We start from the raw sequence: 20,283 nt of genomic DNA, 5'->3' as shown, positions 1-20,283 counted from the left end.
CACAATATATTTCGCTATTTTTTTCAACAAGTCACTTGTACCACGCGCAAGTGAACTAACTGAAGTTCTCGAAGTAGTGTCAGAAAATTTGCAAACTGCGATGAACACGTGAGCTGCAGACATGATAGCTTCTGATTGTAATTCGAACATGCAAAAAAAAATGTAATTCTGCTTCGATTTAGCTCAAGGAAAAAGCCTTTGGAAGACAAATATTCGCATGTATGCTGAGAAAGGTCCAAGTGCGATATCCTTGGGACATCTGTGGTAGGATATTCGAAAACTGGACATTCAGTGGATGTTCTATTTGTCTCCGAAATTGTGCACAGACATTGGGACATGATTGGATGTTCTACGCACGAAGTGTTTTCACTGGATTATTATAAGAGAGATTCATGGCCAAACTTCCATATTTGTATTTTCTCACCAAAACCTAAGCGCCAGTAGGTCAGTGTGACGTCGTGAATTTCAAAGTATTTTTTTGTATTTGGACCATTGTGGCTCCGTAAATGTTCCTGGAACTTGCACTGCATCTTTATCAGTAACAAATTAACCAGGCCTGAGCAGACGCCGTTAAAACCCACATCGTCACGGTGAGGCAGTGTGGAAACTTCAACATGGCAGTACCACCTTTCTTGTTCTTGCACCTTTTTTGCCTTCACATTTTTCACATTGTAGAAGGATACTTAACTAATATAGCACAACTTAATTTCTTTCTTTAGTGCTCCTTTAAGAATACCTGGCTGATGAGAGATGGTGTTGACTTCGAAAACTGAAAACTCATGTGCTGGTCGCCAATTTTGGGAATCTGTACAGATACTGAAACATTGATGTGCATTTTTGACACTGAACAATGACCCCCTTTTGGTAATTGTACTCCGGGAGAATTGCCTGTCTTTAGGTTAGGCATGCAACAGGGGCTCATTTACAGTGAATGATGGCATGTCCATGGAAATGCTGTTAAAAAAGAAAATGATATTGGTTGGTAGGGTAGCCATTAGAAAGAGGATAACTTCAGGCCAAGCTTGACTCAACCTTGGAGCTCCGAGATGCAAGACTTAATTGTTGCATTGGTAGCTTTAAGTGTATCATTTTACTAGGTCTTACAGCAGAATCCCTCCGTATAATGCCTTTAACCAAAGCCTCTTGGTTTAACTTAACTGTTGCTCTATGAAAAGAAGAAAATGCGCACTTGCCAATTCAAAATAAAACATACATTGATGTTTCGGTGCTCATAAAGGTGCCTTGATCACGAAACGAAATGTACATAAGCAACAGTGATAATATATGTTTTTCTTTTAATAGATATCTGAGAGAGGGCTGTTCGTTTTCTTTATGACATGCACAGTAGACATTATGTGCAATGATTGTTTTCTTTAGCAACGATAGAGGCTGTTTATTCATGGTAATACATGTCCATTGGTAATGAGCTAAAGTTATCACAAACCAGAAACCAACTGCGATGAGCAGGGAACTGACAAATCATCCAGTTCGAATGGTCAGTTACGCTTTCACCTAGGACGTAGTATCGTCCTAGGAAAGCATGCAGATGTAAGTTCGAAGGACTAAAGGTTTTGTCTTCATGGCGAACTTCTTAACCCTTCTGTGTTTACAACGACCTCAGCTTGTCCTTGTTATTTTGCACACAACTGTTCTGGGCAAGTACAGCTCATCCATTATGGCCATACCTGCTTCTGAGATATTCACACACGTAGGGCTCACCATATGTGTTTGATGCATTGATTGTGGACGTCAGCACCCTGCTGTGCTGATAAAGTTACTTGGAACTAAACTTATAGGTTAAGCGCAACACAATTTTGGCCAACGTATGCAAAAATAGATGTTTTAGATACCAAAACTGGAAAATACACTGTCATTCAAGCTGGGTGTGATGCATGCTCCAACATGAGAGAGAAAAGCCGTAGGCATGTGACACTGAAGATGTAGCGCAGGGTAGCTTTCAGAGCGGGTTGGGAGTGTCAGCAGTACTGTGGCAAGAAATTTGGCGAAAGGTCTTCTTGTCAACAAAGCAGAGGCATTACGTGCAGACTGTGCATGTACAAGGGGCTCTTTTTCATATTTCTTCAGTAAACAGCAATTCTGCTGCTTTATGACGTTCTCAATGCTATTGCCATTAAAAATTCGAGAGTAAGAAAAAAACATTTTTTTCTTTTCTTTTTGGTTATAATCTTTGGTGGAGGGGTAACGTACGGAAGGCGTTGAAGAAAAACAAAAAAGGTAAAGAATACATTACATCTGTCAGAGCTGCCAATACTGCAGATATATCCCCTTGCTGCAAACACAGCTACTGCGGACTCAACTTTCTTGTTCGTGCACAAAGAAGTGACAATTAGGCTGTTTCTTTTATTGTGTGACAGAAGGTAAGTTCATCCGTATTTGTGAAAAAAAACATGAAACAGAAGTGTCGAGCAGAGCGAGAATTCCAGACGTGTGCTGCATTTCCTGCCACGACAAACTGCCGCAACATTTCCTGCCACGACAAGCACTTCAGTGCTTGCCTATAGAAAGGACACAGTTTTTAGCACATTTCAAAACAAAACCAAGAGCAATCTAAGCAAACACACTAATTATGAAAGGCATTTTGCTACACAAGAGTGAAACGTCAACGCAGCATATTAATAAACACTGACCCATGTCTGTTAGACCTGACCTGACTGATTTGGGTTAAAGTCCAAAGCAACAATAACAACACATGGTCTATGAGAGTCACTATAGAAAAGGGCTACAAATTAATTTTGACGGGGATTAAACTTGTACCCAAGTCAAGTAGTTCCTTTGCATTTTTCCCTGAATGAAATGAGGCTGCAGTGGTTGGAAATGAAATCCACAAGCTTGTGCTGCCTACGTTCCTGCTCCTACCCACTGTTAATACATTTGTGTAGAAGATAGGTCATAGCTTTACAAAAACTTTTCCATTTTAGAAAAGGGCTTCACTTATCATAATTATGCTGTACAAGCAAGTTTGCAAGGAGCTTTTAGCAGAATTAATATTTTAGATGAAACAGATGACTGGACGTATTTGCCAATCAATAGGTGACAAACGTGCCATTCAGTATAATTTTGAATGGTAGGCCCTTTACCAAATCTTGTCAGACTGTGACTTTCATCACGAGTACATTATTTACTTTCATGTTCTGTTTGCGGCATCGGGATGATGCTTTAAAAGAAAGGTATTGCCATACTTGCACTGTTTTGCTCTTTGCCTGTGACATCTTCCCCCTAAGTTGTCAATATTATCCAATCATCGCTTGTTGTAAGATGTGTCTACTGTAAATGAAACTAATCGAATGCTGTCGCTGATTCTGTAGAGGAAGAGTCCAGTCTAATCAGATTGCACACGCATGGCAAATAGTGTTTTACATTCACAAATGTATGTGAGCCCCAGCTCTAGAATTCCTTTCAGAATGTATGGATCAGGTTTCGGTGAAGCACAGACTGTGCTCACTGCTATCATAGTGTTCTGACTGTTGCCTGTATTTCAAAGCACCAGTTCACTGAATAAAAAGTTAAATTCTTGACCTACACACTTCGAATTTATTTTCCTTCACCATCACTACAATGTGACGCAATGGTAGTAGTTCAGAAATGGCTGGTAACAGCTATCAGTTGCAGTACGTAATAGGTTACTTAAAATGGCCATACTGGTAAAGGCAAACATGCATAGTCCTTTAATTCTCTCAAGATACCGAACCCCCTTTTCCAATGGCTCATGGCCATACATTCCACACATCCCACTCGTTTGAGAGGCAAACAAAAGATATAAACACACACACAAAAGAAGCAAATAGGGATTTTGCTATTTTACAACGAGCGCCAACGAATGTGCCCATCTATGGTTTGTGTTTCGGCCTTGCGTCCTCAGCAGCGTGGCTTGCATCGACGCAAGCTGCGCACATGTGCTCCTAAGCCAATAGTGCTGTTCCCCAACACGGCTGCATGCCTCGCAGACAGCCTGCCGCCAGGTGCGACGTGTCACAGCAACGGAAGTGTCATCCATCATGCACGCTGTGCGTTGCGTGCGCAGCAACTTGGCTTTCAAAATGGCTGCCGCTACAGCTGCATGCATTTTCCCCCATGTGTGTGTACGTGCGTGTATGTATGTACATGCATTGACCATGGGCTCTCAATCGCTGCAGTTTTTAGCAGGCAAATGCGAAAAAGAAATGCTGGGCACTGTGAACAGCAGATGCCGGTGCTTATATGTGTAGCGGTTGACCACTTTCGCTTGTAAGCGGGTTTGGTTTGTTGACTCCTCCAGTCGCTTATTGAGGTTTCTCGGTCTTCTTGGCAAACCTTTTTTTTGTTCAAAGAAATGACTATTTGATGTACCTTCTGATCTTTATGGTATTTTCGTTTAACCAGAATTTGACACGTTTTGTACTGGTACAGTCAGCCACAGAAGTTTATGTGACACTGGATTAAAAAATATTTTTGTAATTTGTTTTTCCAGATCTTAGGTACATAGCTTCAAATTCGAGCTCTCTGCCTGTTACCATTTTTGCACCCTTTCAATTGAATTGATCCATAGGTGTCCAATCACGATCAATGCTTGCTTCAATGTAGTGCTGTAATCAATGATGATGCTGAACAATTAAGATATATTTTTTTAGTCTTTCATGAACTCATTCATTTAAGATGCGCATTGAGATATACTGTATTAAAGATATTGTGCACTGCATAACCAAAAACAACTAGCTCAGCCACAGCAGCATGGGTAAGCATGGGCAGCAGTCATTGAACAGAGACACTGCTTACATGTGGCCAGTGTTTAAAGGCTGCCAAGGAATATGTACAGAACTATCGCCCTGTCTGATATGGTGGGCCCATCGAAAGTATGAAGCTGAGATCGCGGTGGCTTCTTGCAAGAGCTTCAATGCGATAACAGCTGTCATTCAAGGCGCACAGCCACAAGGCCTGAAAGGCACTTGACAATATGTACTGTCACATTGTAGTGATGCCGAAGCAGCAAACACCGGCAAAACTCTTTACTGGGCAAACTTAAATACAGGCAAAACTCAAAACAAAATGATAGTGGTAAGCACAGTCATCGGATGTCAAAATCTCAACTCAACATGGTCACCGGCAAAAGGCAAAATAATGTATTGATGCGAAAGGGGCAAATGGCTCATCGAGTGAAAAAGTCAGTGTCCAGCATCTGTAGCAGCACCTAAATTCCCACAGGCTGCCATGCCACAGAACGAGCAAGCCTTGAGGCAGCAGAGTGGACGAAAGGGCACACCTGCTGCAGCATTAGCGCGCCGGGGGTTGCACGAGGGGAGAGGGCATCGTTGTGACGGTACGTCACCCTCACTCTCAGAAGCCTGCGTTATCTGCGCATATATCTTGTCCGCGCAAGCTCTAGCCCACATTCTCGCTGCACCTAGGTAAGGTCAAAACAAATTGTGCCTAGCATCTTAATGCACTTGCTTGCCCGCGACAAGGACTGTTCAGCGGCACACAGTTGATTATTAATGCTTTTGCATTCACAACTCATAAGTGCTTAGGTGTCCTTGGATCTTTGTTACAATACTATATAAATTTATTTTTTCTTCCTTTTAAGTGGCTTCGCTTGAACAGGTCCTTTGCTGAAATTGTTTTAGCCTCGTCTTCTACAAGGCCACGCCGCCCATTTGTGCTTCATTTGAAGCAGCTGCACCAGCGTGTCAGGCCCATTTAATCTCGTCACACTTCTGCAGAGTACACTGTTTCTTCTCTCACATTTGATCTTTTTTTCAAATTACTGGTCACATCACAGAGGCTTACATCACATGCATATACATCCAGCAACAATCACCACTGGTGGCCAATTTACTGATTAAAAAACATAAACTAAAATAAAGTAAAGTAGCACTTTCACATTTTTCTCAAAGATATGTTTTTGTCGGTGCAAAATAGTGTGCACAGAAGAAGCATGAACATTTTGATGCATTTATGCATCTCTTCCCTGGGGTCTTATCTTCAGTGCTCTGTTTAATTTTCCATTTTCTTTGCCTTTTGTCATTGGCTTGGATGTCATTGTGTCACTATTATTGCCAGCATGATCCACTTAGCGCAGTGGGTGATAAGTAAAGAAAAACACAAATGAAATGGATCATTAAAAACTATGGCCCTTGTTGAAGCACGCAATCTTACTTTGTCTCCAATGTTTACTTGCTGCCCTTCGATAAACACTTATATGTCGCATAAGCCAAACATATGCCCTATTACCCAATGCTTGCATCATAAATGAAGTATTTAACAGACCAATCATTACTTTGAAAGCAGAAGCTTCCTTGTACAGTGACATTTCTTTAGTAGTATCTCTCTTCTTCTTCTGCTTGTATGAAATGTCATTAACTGTACGCATGCTTCTTGTGCTCATTCCTGTTTGGGCCATATTTTTGGCCTGCAGTATACACAAAATAAATAAATAAACAAACAAACAAACAAATGAATAAATAAGAGAGCCCAAGACATTTACAATTTGCAGCCAGTTTGAGTATTAGCTGTTAGTCTACCCACAAACGCATACTACATGGATTAAAAATGTTTTGTAATGGATGGGCTTGTGATAAATTTCAGCTTATGCACCCTGTATGACAAATGATGACAAATGATGACAACCACCGTATGCTGTGCACTATGACCAAGAACTGTTGCCTACACGATTGTGTTGTGCACAGAAGTGTGCACTGCAATCTTGAAGGCCATAAATAATTGTTGCCATGGTGACTGCTACCCTAGAGAAGGAAAACTGCCATTCAGCACTTAGCTGCAATGTTGTGGAGTTAAAAACTTAGCAAAATGTCTGCAAATTGCTTTGTGATTTATGTTATAGTATAGTGGGATGTGGACACCATGCCATTATGCCAAACAGCTTCACTTACATTTATTTATTTATTGGTACTGCACTTCCAGGACAGGATTTTCGCAGGGTGGGTATAAAGATACAAGCACGGATCAAAATGAATACAACAGAAAATTAGATACTAATGGACACTGAGGCTTCTGGTGAATGGCCTCAGAGATTCCAGTAGTACTTGGTTTCTAGTATGCCCATTCCATTCCTGTTCTTAGAAAAAAATGAATATTTAAAGCAGTTATTACGCTGGCGAACAGGTGCGATTGTGAGATTATGACGTTTTCTTGTAATGTAAGCTGAAGAGAAAGGTATTAGTCCATCAAGGTTAATCTTAAAATGACCTTAGATTAATTGGTATAAGGAAATAAGTCGGAAAACAAAATTTATTTCATTTATAGACGTCGAACCAGCCCCATTTAGTGGATCACTTACTGATGTGCATATATAGCTATCATAAACAAAACTAACTGCCTTATTTTGTACTTTTTCAATTTTATTAATGTTTGTTTTAGTAGATGGATCCCAAATTGTCACCGCATAATCTAATATTAGAACAACCAATTTGTAAGCTAAGAGCCAGACTCAGCATGCGGAGTGCTTTACTGCCCGCCTAACAAAAAAAGGTTTGCATTGATTATCGCCTGATCAATGTGTTCAGTCCAGTCAAGGTCGTTAGTGAGCCATACCTACATTTTTAGAGTCTACAACTTAGAGCGACTAATTTATTTATCTTTGCTGTGGCTACGACATTATGCTGCTGAGTTCAAGGCTGCAACTTCAATTCTCGCTCACTTCAGCTGCATTCCCACGGAAGCGGAACGCAAAAGTGCATGCGCACCTAAATTTGTTACTTACTTGCATTATCACGATAATGAAACGCTGTACACTAAGCGAGCCTCCAAATCTCTCATGTGCTGATGTCATTCTAAAAAAGGTTGTACACTTCATGAATCACACTGATACCTCCAAAAACTCCTTTTCCGCTATGAAAATTCGTGAGTTAAATCATTTATCAGCTGAAATTGTAAAATGCTCAATAGTCAAGCCATCTTGAAATGCATTGAGGGATTGGACGTAGTCATCTTTATACAGCTGCATTGAAAATGCAGTTGTATTTTGTTTTGTGCTCACTGTGCTATCAGGACGATTTATGTTTCAGTTCCGTTTTCACCAATTTTTTGGGCAGTTTATGCCCATTCTTGCTTGAAAAGACGCTAAAGATAAAGTACTTAATCAGTTAGATTGATGGAGTTTTTGTTAATGTCATGTTAATAGGTTGATTATCATAAGAGGAAATGAATGTCAAGGTTTTAGTTTTTGAGAGAAAGAGAGAGAGAGAAACCATTATTTAAATAATGGCTGTAGGCTTATTTGGGGAACAGGGTAAGAGGAAGGGGCTAAGTACTGCTCACTGTGGGAGCTTCGCATGCGAAGCTTCATTATAGTTTTTGAATTTTGCACCGGTGCATCAATAGCCATGACAGACTTCAGTTTTTTTCTTTTCTTTTTCGTAGTTCGGGAAGTTGTGGCTCCATAATAGTTCCTGACACTTCATAAGTTCACTTTCTGTTCTTTCTTTTCTAATTTGAGTAGTCCAAACTTCAAGAGTCCATCTTCGCGGATGAAAAAAATTGGCTGAAGGCTTAGCTTGGTTAAGCCTGGAAGATTGCGAAAGCAATACCCTTGGCTGCGCCTTGGTTCGGCTGATGGTGTGGACATGGTTGCCCTTTGTTACACTTATGGCTATACATCATCCGACATAGCGCAAGGCAGCGCGCCGACCACTGCGAGGAGCCGAGCTGTAGCCCCATTTATCCTCCTAGCGTGACGTCACACCAGCGAGCGCCCTCTCTCGGTAGCGCCGCAGCGACGGCGCACAAGGCTTCGCCTCCACCATCGATGCCGTGAGCTGGGGCCCCGTCTCTCGGTCTGGCGTGACGTCACACAGTCACGTGACGCGCAGCTGTGTAAGGAGGCGCCACGACCACCGATGGGCTAAAAGTGCGAGCAGTATTGCTTTCGCAATGAAAGAAATTTAGTTAGCTGGGCCCAGGCTGCCGTGGCTACCTAAGTCGACGCCGTCAAAATACATGACGTCACTGCGAGCTGGTGCAGAAACTTCAATGACGCGTCGCCACCTGCGTGATCGTTTTCGCGTCTCTCCTTGCTTGCCAAGCCTCCTATGGTAGAACACTATTTCAATTTTCAATTTAATTTTATTGATATGTAACTTAATACATAAGCACATTTATATAGAAAGGAGTCCCAAAGCATACATGGTAAGAGTGACTTCTTTGCTATTGTAGAAATAATTTATTTTTTCTTAGTGTCCCTCTAGTAGTGTGAAATAAGTAAGTAAATAAATAATTAGTGTGCCTGTTAGCCACCGCCCTCCTCCCCTTCAGGTGATTGAAGCTCCGATTTTCAGTATACGGTCTATGATTACAGACCAGGTCAAGTATTTTGTGATGCTCCGTTTCATTTTTAATCATTTTCGCCCCTCCGTCACTGCCTTCGATGCGCCTCGGACGCCCCCGCTATCGCCGACATCGGCACAAGGGCGCTGACGTTTCCTTTCTGAGGCGTAAACGGCTGGCCACATCAACCAATCAATCAACTTGTATGCATTTTCCATTAGTTTCGATGGCTCCATGCCGTACCACGGCCGTGGTACGGCATGCGCCAATCCTACAATCCTGCGTCAAGTGAAGTACCTAGCGCTTAACAACAACAACAAAATGTACAGAGGCAATCGGTGGCGACACCTAGCAGGACGCGGTGAAGCGGCCGCGAAGATTTTCGGCCTAAAATAGAGGCCAATAATAATTTCTTCTAAATAAAAAAGGAAGAAAAAAAAAGTACAGGAAAGCGTACCAACCAGTACCACTTTTCCGTAGTCCCAGGAGCGACGCAGAAAGTGTATAAACGAACTACACATCATGTCGCTCAGCGAAAATTTCACTCGGATGCGTTCACGCAAAAGCGTACAAGACCATAAAGTTCCCGATTCGCATATGACACTGGCAGTGTCATCGCGCCTTCTACGGCTCATCCCACACATCCATTCCAAGCACGCTCGGTCGCGGCGATTCGGACTGACTTACAGAGAAAAAAAAGAAAGGTTGTAGCTGACCTGCTTACGATGCTGTGAAGTTTGCACTTGCACTTCCTGCAGCTGAGCCCGTTGGACCACATATCGCATCACAGCACCAGACACTCTTGGCGCCGCGAACACGTCCTCTCAGAGCAACCGGACTCGCGCCGATAAGGGAGGAAGCCGCCTTGCGCGCCGAACGTCGTCGAACTCCGTCCGCGCCGAACACCGCAACAAAGACTGTCGCCGGAACGGCGGCAACAGAGAACTCCGCCGTCGTAGCCGACGGGCAAGGGTGCGTGTTTCGGTGCGAGGGGAGCGGGCCTCGTGGTCTACACGTACTAACGTTACATGCAGAAACCGGCGACAGCTAGAGCGTCCGTGGACGACAACACCGTCAACACAGCAGACAACGAGCGCACAATATTTCGTTCGCGAGAGAGAGAGGCAAGAAAAAAGAAAAGCGACAAAAACACTCCTCGTTTGGCCTCCCTTCCCCAATGTGCGCTTGCTAAAAACCGTACAGCACATCCCGGAGCTGCAATCGAAATCGGCCAATCAAGGCATCGCAAAACTACGGGTGTTCCCTCGCTGCAGTGTGAACGCCTGTTCTCCCTAGGGAGTAGAGCCATTGCACCAGGGTAGAGCGTTGTAGACGCGAGATGTGAAAGCGGACGACACCGAGGCGCAGTTTCAACTAACAGAAGACGCGACCAACACAAACTTGTACGACGCAAACACTGACGTAACGAGAGACTCGACCCAAGCGTTTCAAACATCACCTGACGCGAAGGCCGGCCGACGACATTGCTTCCAGCCTGCGCAGTAACCGCCTCCTCTGGGCTTCCGCGACGATGCACCGTTTTAGCGGCACACGAACCGCTCGGCCGCGGTGCTGCTTCCGTCGCCCTGGGGGCCCTCCTGCTGAGGAAGGCCCGCCAGGCGGCTCGTCTTCGTAGCGTTCTACCTCTTCCTCTTTCGGTTAAAGAAGAGGGAGAGCGCGGACAAAAAAGCGGAGAGGGCGGGGATGAGGCAGGAACCGTACCTTGACCGTACCACGGCTCTAGCGCGGCTGGGTCCCGCAAAGAAAGCACAACACAAAGAAAAAGAGTTCGCACAAAGACGACAGCGGGGACGGCAAGCAGCCAGATGAGCAGTTGAACAGTAGAGGGGGACGCAAAGGTGAAGTGAACGGAAAACAAAAAAGCTGGAAAAGGAAGAACGGGAGTGGACGCTTGGGAGAGGAGGAAGGGTGAGGTCACAAGCCACCTGCTTTGAGATCGACAACCGAGGGGCCGCCCGGGATTTCGGGAAAAACAAGGAAGCTCGCATATGGGGTAGAGGAGAAAGTGTGCGGTGGGGGAGGGCTCCTTTTTTTCTTCTCGGAACCATAAAAGTTGGCCCCCCGCGGCTTTGCTCGATGCTCTTGTTCGGGTCCGTGAGCCCACTTGGAGGCTTGGGCGGTGGACACGAAAACAGGGATGACTCATCGATGCCCTTTCCGGAGAGGAGGACGTGCGGTACTTTGACGCGAAACCAAGAGCGCACTGCACAAGGCGTCTTTGTTGCGGCGTCGTGGCGCAGTGCAAAGAGAAGCCCGGCGGCTTAGCATGGAAACCGTGAACGGGGCAGCCCGACGCCAGATGAAAAAAAGCTCGCATACAAGGGGGGGGGGGGGGTCACGACGCATTCACAAGTCTTCTAAGGGTACCCCGTGCGCAAAAGTGATAACCTTACATCTGTCTTCGAGCTCTACTCTTTTATGTTACCTAGCAGTGATAGCAGTGTAGGTTCAAGAGTATAACCTTACACAGCAACATTACACAGGAAATAATGAGCTAAAGTGAAACCAGAGCAAGGCAATACAGCAAAGGAACTACAGAGACAACACGGCACATGCATGATATTGTCGTCGGAGTAAAAGAAGGCATTTTTTTTCTGGCTATCTAATCCACATCGGCGTTCGAGCGCGTAAACAAACAGCGTTACATTACGATGGAAACCGGCGCGCAGTCCTGAAGCGTAGACTGAACTACTTACTAAGACGAAAGGCCTTAGGTGTCCATGTTGGTGGTTGACCTAGGCGAAACTGCGGCATGACGAAAAGCGGCCGACGCCGCGAAGAGTAAGAACAAGTAAAAAAAAAACGTTCCGATTGACGTCACATTTCTCAGGGAGGTTCCTATAAACAAAGTGAATTTGTGGCATCGACAAGGAAATTTCGTACATTTCGGTCCGTGTGGGAATCGCACCCGAGCCTCCGGGGTGCGAGAGCACGCTTCCCTGAAGCCACGGCTGCCCCACGATGCGGAACAAGTTCTCTGAGGACTCCGTGCTAGAGTTCCCGGATGCTCATTATAAGACGCGTCAAGGCATCTTTTAATGTTACAGCTTCTTTTTTTTCTGTAGATTACATAAATTCTGTGAGCTGACATGCCATCTTACTCGTATTTGTAGTGGCTACAGCACAGCGTGCATTTCGAAAGGTTAGCTAATTGACACGCCTTCAAGCACAAAGGGGGGGGGGGGGGTTGTACCCGGAACTTGCAGCGCATGCAGACATGGACAATGCACGCGAAACCGCCGAGGCGACTTGACACGCGTCGACGACAAAGGCGTCGGTGCGTGTACCTACAGGGCTTTGGCGAATCGCCTGCTTGCCGACGTCGTCAGCTACGTCACAATCCCGCATCCCCTACGCGGGCGGCAGGGCCGACAGATGGCGACTGGGTTCGATATGGAGCGCGCTTGCTCTAAACGCGTGTGCGAGGGTAAAAGGAACTCGTCAGCAGGAGAGCAGAAATGTGGCTATTGAAATGGAGCCGTCTGCGGAGAGTTCATCGCTGTAATCAAAGCACGAGGATTTCGCCTGACAAGTCGAAGAAAGCTCGGCTCAACCTGCCACCTACATTGAAGGCGGCAGGCTGCAGTGGTGATCTTTGCCGTAACGAAACTTCAGTTTCTTTCTGTTATCGTGCAATGAGCAAACTAACGAAACCTCCCCAACACCGCCATTTTGGAGAGAGAGAGATAGAGAGAGAAACAGACAGAGGGGAAAAAAAAAGATTGCGCGGCGAATCACTTCCGGTGAGCGACATTATAAGGGCTTGGCTATATGAAGTACGAAGTGCAGCTTTGGTAAGCTTTGAAGGCAGTGTTAAACGGAGTCCACGTGGATAGGTTGGGAGAAGTACGCATCCAGCTACGGCATTTTACTCGTAGGGAAAATATGCACCAGCTTCGCAATACTCCGCTAAGTGTATCTACGTCCAAAATACATCTATTTGATTGTGTCGGTTATCGGCTGCGATATGTGCCTTCACTAAAGGGTCGGCTATATACCAAAGCATTAACAAAATGAAAAGAATAGAATAGGGAAAGTAAAACAACAAAAATGTTACTGCGTACGTATGACTTTATGACGCTCGCACGCGGTTCGTGAGTAAAGATTGTTCCGCACACCTGTAGCTCAAAGGTTGAAAGAGCAGAGAAAAATACAAGAACGAACGATTCACGAAAGCGCAGGTACGCACGCACCAGAACGGCCCGATAGTCTTCCTCGCTGGAATGGAATTCAAAGGAATAGAAAAAAAAAATACAGCTCGAAATCGGTTACGTTCAAGGGTTCACCAAATATTACCAAAGGCTCTGAACTGCAATCTGTTTCAGAGAGTCGGGCACAAGCTAAATATAGACACGCTAATAGTGCTGAATAGAACAAAACTACCGCAGTTCTTTCATCAATCCATACATGGCGAGACACAACCTAAAGGAAATAATCCTATAATACCTGTAATCCTGACATATATCGCTGTCTATAAACGCTCATGCTAATACTGACATTTCTATCTGATATCGGTTGAACATGAGTCCATTACAACTTGTTTCAAAGTTGAGCGTCATGAGTAATAGGCGAAGAAAGTATTAGTGTTGTTAAATTACTTTCGAAGGGTAAAACACACAGGTCGCGGGTGCAAATCCCCGCCGCGGTGGCCGCATTCCGACGGCAGCGGAACACGCAAACGCTTCGTGCATGCTAAAGAAACCCGAGTTGGTCAAGATTAAATTGCTAACCAACAATTACGGCGGCCCTTGCAGCTCACTCTAAGGTATGCTGGGTCTTAAACACCAATTAATAAATTATGTCGTTGGTGGTGGTGCCGCAATCCACGAAAAAGCACGTTTTCTTGCAAAAAGAGGATCGTGACCTTTTGGCCGCGCGAAGCGAGCGACGTCAACCGCTCTTCTTTCTCCTGTTCTTAATTTGTTTCGCTCTGCATGAGCTGTGATAAACAACTCCGGGAGAGCTCCTCGAACAAAACGTTAATAACTGTTAAAGTAAAGCGAGTCCCAAAGGTACACGCTTTAGAGGAACCCTGCAGGGCTTGTTCGCGCGACGGAAAATTTGTTGACGTCACTGGTATTCGCCATTTTGTCACAGACACGTGAATCGCGCCGTCACGACCTGTCGGAAAGATACATTCCACCCGTGTTTCCCGAAAACGCCTTTCACAGGTGGAGAAGAAAAAAAAAGAAAATGATAAAATTAAACTATACCCTCGGACGACAGCTGTCAAGCGCTTGTTCTGTTTTATGTAGCTTTTTCTTTTTAATTTTGTGTTTCTCGCGGAAGCTATTCGATGCGTTCTTACTATCTTCATATATATATATTATTTCTAACGCGGAAGCTATCTGCTGCGAGCAATCTAACTGCGGACAAAGCGAATCGTTTTACACCGTCACTCTGTCGGGCTGCCGTGCATCTGGAATGTGCTTCTCATGAAGAGAACATACGTGGCACGAGGCGGATTTCTACGAACAATAGCTTCAGTAGCTAAAACAGCGAGCTCCATATGGAGACGACTTGTAATCAGGGTCCTCGGAGGGCCGCTGTCCAACGTGGAAGCTTAATTCGTTTTTTTTTGTTTTTTTTCTGTGCACACAGGCCCAAAGTGAGCACAGGGCAACACGTATACAGACCTGCGTTTCGGTTATCCAGCCCTAAGACCTCTAATAATGTGGAATATCCGCACGAGGCTGTAACGCAGCTTTCGACGTGTGTGTGTATTATACATATATATACACACACACGATCCAGGCCGCGGCGGCCGCATTCCGATGGGGGCGGAGTGCAAAAGAAACCCTCGTGCACCGTGCATGTGGGTGGCCGATATTTAACCCGGATACAGTATGGCGTCTCTCGTAGCCCATGTTTCGCTTTGAACGTTAAGCAAAATCAATCACTCAATCAATAAATCAATCAATTCTCAATTCATCTATTATTATGCTGCTTAGGACGCATAAGTCAAGCATTTAGTTGCCTTGTTTTTGCCATCCTCTCCCCTACCACTACCGTCCACAAATTGCGTGACTGACTGAATGAATCAGCGTCAAAATAGGTCAAAATGGTGTGAACAGCAGGCTTGTGCTAAATTTCGCAAAAAAAAAAAGAATCCCGTGTGCTTATATTTAGGGCCACGTATGAGAACCGCGAGTGGTCACAATTAATCCGGAGTCGCCCACTACATGGCGTACCTCATAATCAGATCGTGGTTTCGGCACGTATAAAAACCCCACACGTGTTTGTTTGTTTACTTTAGTACAATTTCATGAGCACAGCGCTCTATATACGGAGCGAGTCCGCGCTGTTATCAGACGCGATAGCGCGGCAACAGTGAGGTGCCGCGGACAGAGGCGCGCTGGCGCGTTCGGCGATAGCGATGAGGCATCAGCGCAGCTGTGCAAACAGGCTGGCGATAGGGGAAGCATTTAGTGAGACAAGGGCTCTCGGCAGACGAGCGGCGTTACACAATGGGACGCATCTCGTTACCTAATCCGAACGCTGGCGCGCGGCACGCAGATAATGGAGCAACGCGGAAACTTGAAAAATTGGCGCACGAATGTGCAAGCACTTATTATAACGCACGAAGCCAGAGTTTCGCCGTCGCAGAGGGAGAAATGCCGTTCGATTACGTGGCCGCCTAAGCGGGCGCTAAAGATGAACATCAGGTTAAGCTGTGCACTAGTTAACCACGTTTCTGCCTTGGCAAGACGGCCGTCCTAACCGCGAGAAGATGCTTTGCGAGCCAGAGATGACGTATCGAGCCGGCAGTGAAAGACCAACGACCGCAGCATGCGAAGGCAAAAATATTAATTTTCTCCTGGAACAGCCGTGCAACGTGGAATTCGCGACGCATTACGCATTGGCCAAACAGGTGCACATAGGGTATATGCCGCCTGATTTCAAGCTGCATGCCTGTAGACTGGAAAAAAGAAAAGAAAAAAAAACGCGGCATATCTGTGGTCGCCAGATTTCCGCTCGGGACTGCACAAACGAAAGACAGGCGTCACCGCCATATTTGCGCGTCTTGTAGGCAGTTATAAACCTCTTTCCCCGCCAAATGGAATTAAACTTCTCGGTACAGGTAACTTCATGCATTCCAAACGCTCGTGTAAATGAAGCTTTGCGGACCCTTGAGCAAGCAAGCCCGCATGCTAATAGGCTTCTGAGTTACGGCGTCCCTATCGGGCTAGTCAAGCCTCACCAAGACGGAGACAAGGTCGAAATCAAGATAGATAAATAAATAAATAAATAAATAAATAAATAAATAAACGAACAAAAGTAAACACACGTGCGTGCGCGCGCGCGTGCGCGAAAGTGAGAGGTGAGCGTTTACTGTTTTTGCCTGCTTGCTCAATCAATCACAACAAATCGATTGATTGGTTGATTCGTTCATTCGTCGTGTCAGTGTTTGTGAAGCAAGCGCAAGCTATATCATCATCATCATCATCATCATCATCATCATCAGCCTGGTTACGCCCACTGCAGGGCAAAGGCCTCTCCCATATTTCTCCAACAACCCCGGTCATGTACTAATTGTGGCCATGCCGTCCCTGCAAATTTCTTAATCTCATCCGCCCACCTAACTTTCTGCCGTCCCCTGCTACGCTTCCCTTCCCTTGGAATCCAGTCCGCAACCCTTAATGACCATCGGTTATCTTCCCTCCTCATTACGTGTCCTGCCCATGCCCATTTCGTTTTCTTGATTTCAACTAAGATGTCATTAACTCGCGTTTGTTCCCTCACCCAATCTGCTCTTTTCTTATCCCTTAACGTTACACCTATCATTCTTCTTTCCATAGCTCGTTGCGTCGTCCTCAATTTGAGTATCACCCTTTTCGTAAGCCTCCAGGTTTCTGCCCCGTAGGTGAGTACTGGTAAGACACAGCTATTATATACTTTTCTCTTGAGGGATAGTGGCAAGCTATATATCAGTTCTGTTTCCCCAGCGAAAAGCGCACGCCCTCCGCGCTTTATTGACCGTCGCGCACGGAAACGCGAAGCGCGTCTCAAATTTCCACAGGTCGGCACAGTCACGCCTACTCGTCTCACAGACGTGCGGCGGAGTGTGAACCAGTGCCGGTGAGTTTGAGTGGTCACAGTGAGGCTATGCCGGTGAGCTTTAGCGGACCTGAGGAGCGACTGTCGGCGAGGGCGAGCGTACTTACCACGTACGAATGTGCGTGAGCGCTGGTGGGTATGAGTGAAAGTGAGTGAGTGTATGTGTTGGCGAGTGCCAACTAGTGTGAATAGCCAATGAGTGTGAGTAGCCGATGAGTGTGAGTAGCCATTGAGCGCGAATAGCCGATGAGTGTGAATAAAGAACGGACGAATATGGGCGAGTGAGTGTCCGCTTATTCTCCCCATGCCTATGCAAATTTCACAGAGATTGCGAGCGCTCGGCGAGGCTATACAGGCATCCGCGGAGCAGGCGGGCCCTGTACAGAAACCCGGCACAGCTGTGCATGCAGCTCCCGAGCGGCGCGCTGTGCAGCAACAGAAGTCGACGTCCGGCCGTTACAGATGCGGGATTTCAGGAAAGGTACGTGTTTCCAACATGCACGTGAGTACATCTTGCATAGCTGCATTTTAAATCACTATACGATCACGAAATCGCAAGTCGAAAACGCCACGAGAATTGTGCCGTTGTCTGTGGTTTCGGTTGATATATGACAGTGCGCCATAGAGCAAGCAAGCAAAACAAACAAACATGCCTCAAGTATTAACAACGGCGTTTACAGCTCCACTGAGCTCTAGCTGTGCAGTTCCAAGTAACAAATTCAACATATAATCACTGCACTTGCCACTAACCCGCATTACGACACACACCCCACTCGTAAAACGGTGGGGACGCACTGTCGGGGAAGTTCATGACTTACCCTGAACCACGCGGGCAGCTTCCCCAGACGGACTATACAAGGTGCAAACAACGCTGCTGCAGTGTACTGCACAGTGTACAACACAGTGGCGTGGAGTCTTGTAGATGCAGATATAGATCCTTGTGATCTACTGGCCCGTTACGCACTCTGGGGAATAGGCCAAGAATCGGGTAGGTTATATAGTAAAGTGTAAAATATGTCAAAATGTTATAATACGTAAGCAGTCTTGATCGGGTTTCTTTTCTAACTGCACATTTTAGACTTTATTCTTCCTCTTCATTATTTTCTTTTTTTACTGACCACACGGCCCTGAAATGAGCTGATGCCGTGCGAAGGTTTCGTTTATCCCATTTTATTATTTAATTTTATTTCCTTTTTGTTTTTCTTGCTCTCTCTTTTCACTTGATCGACAAAGAGCTCACACGCCACGCTGTCGCATCAAGTAGAAGCGATTTCTTCGCACGGCGATGCAGTCACTGCTTGCTTGCTCGCTGACGTTTTGCTTTCTTTCCCGCCTCGCGCCATTCGAGAAGCCTGAACGCGTTGCTTCCCACGGTCTCTTCGCTGCAATGCGAGAACGTTGGACATCGGCTTTGTTTCTTTGCTGTATTGATTAAAGGATGCTCCCTTGAAAAAGAAAAGAAGGAAGGACAGAAGAATGTAGTACTCAGCAGGCACCTCTCACTTTACCGGTTTCCTGACCTATTCGCAGTCTCGTGGGTTAGAACCACTATAAGCATTTCGCTCTCTCGAAGAATTATCATGTTCTTGCTAAAAGTATACACAATTTAATAGACGATTAAACAATAAACGCTTTAACTCAAACGCAGACGCCGAATGTTACACGCTGCGTTATTTCGTTCTTCTTACCAATCACGAATTCCATCTGATCAATAAGAAGTGTTGTTATGATAAGTGCAGTATGACACCCGCCGCGCTGGCTGATCTGATCACGAAAGGGTAACTTGCGTAATAGCGAAAAATTGGTTGGACCGCATGCGGCAGACATTAGCACGTTATATGACTGCCAGCTTACAGCTATAATTGAAAAGTGCAAAATGATTTCATTTTACCGATAGTAACGTATGGGACAGAGTCTTAGGGGCTGCAAAGAAGCTTGAGCATGTTAGACATAACGTTGACGCGATAGGCAGGCAGCGGTGTGGATTAGGGTACCAACGGTGGTAGCCGATTACCTATGCACATAAGGTGATGAAGCGGCGTTGGGCAGGTCATGTAGAGCAGAGGGCAGATAACGGCCGGTCTGTCAGAGCTACAGAATGGGGGCCGAGAGAAGGGAAGCGCAGTCGAGGACGGCAGAGAGAATTCGGTGGTGTGGTGAAATTGGTAAATTCGCGGGCACAAGATGGGATCAGCTGAAAAACGCTGGGAGAGGCAGTAATCCTGCTAATGAGATAAACAAGTTGATCGCACTGATGATATGTCGTGCGATGTCGCCAATCTAACAGCACCGATGATGATGACATTAAAGGCGGTGGCAATGGTATTGCCGATACCCGAATTTTTTTTTTTTTCATTTTCCCATGCCGGCAAGGGCGTTGACTTCCCGCCGCGCGCTATTTGCCAACCTAACCAGTTCGCCATATCTCTCGATCAACTTTTACTAGTGGTACTAGTTGCGCGGGCCAGCTGCGGAGCGAGACTGCTGGCTGTCTGTGTTAATGGGCGTCGTATAATAAACGAGACCTCACGACCCCCTTTATCCAGGCCGCTGCTGAGCCGGTGCGAAGGCCAGAGCACGCCGTGAAGGGGAAAAAAAAAAAGTAGTAGCAAAGAAACAGCCGTTCTCGCGAAAACAGTGCTCCATTCGCTCCTATGGTGTCGACCCTATATCCCAGCGTTCCGCGTGTCACGTACGTAATTTACGAGCGACATGGCGGTGGCGCCGGCAACGCCGTTCTTCTGCCTCGCTGTGCATGCAGGCAGGTTATTAGCAAAAGCTGTTCAGAATGGAACAACCGGCGCCGCTGGACACGAGGTCGCGGGCTCGATTCCCGGTCGATGCGGCCGCATTTCGACGGGGACGAAATGCAAAACCGCTCGTGCGCTTGTCTGCACATTAAAAAACCACCAGTTGGTCAAACTTAGC

At 45.9% G+C, this 20,283-nt stretch overlaps 2 protein-coding genes across 4 annotated transcripts in view; one reads left to right on the top strand and one right to left on the bottom strand.

The window, feature by feature from the left end:
- LOC135911124 (mitogen-activated protein kinase kinase kinase 1-like) overlaps positions 1–20,283 on the bottom strand; it is a 120,830-nt gene that overhangs the window by 44,345 nt on the left and 56,202 nt on the right. The window contains exon 1 of one of the 3 annotated variants that reach the window (XM_065443250.1): positions 10,736–10,856. The exons of 1 other annotated variant lie outside the window; for it this stretch is intronic. In XM_065443250.1, coding sequence (XP_065299322.1) covers positions 10,736–10,761 — 26 coding nt within the window. In that variant the 5' untranslated portion in view covers positions 10,762–10,856. Of the gene's footprint in view, positions 1–9,992; positions 10,133–10,735; positions 10,857–20,283 lie in introns of those variants that run through there. One more of the 3 variants, XM_065443249.2, reaches the window with a different exon arrangement.
- LOC135911080 (phospholipid-transporting ATPase ABCA3-like) overlaps positions 17,404–20,283 on the top strand; it is a 149,801-nt gene continuing 146,921 nt past the window's right edge. The window contains exons 1-2 of the mRNA XM_065443178.1: positions 17,404–17,477; positions 17,681–17,836. Coding sequence (XP_065299250.1) covers positions 17,404–17,477; positions 17,681–17,836 — 230 coding nt within the window. The remainder of the gene's footprint in view (positions 17,478–17,680; positions 17,837–20,283) is intronic.

Source organism: Dermacentor albipictus, chromosome 9 (assembly GCF_038994185.2).
Source record: "Dermacentor albipictus isolate Rhodes 1998 colony chromosome 9, USDA_Dalb.pri_finalv2, whole genome shotgun sequence".
Classification (NCBI taxonomy): domain Eukaryota; kingdom Metazoa; phylum Arthropoda; class Arachnida; order Ixodida; family Ixodidae; genus Dermacentor; species Dermacentor albipictus.
This window is presented reverse-complemented; position numbering and strand designations above follow the sequence as displayed.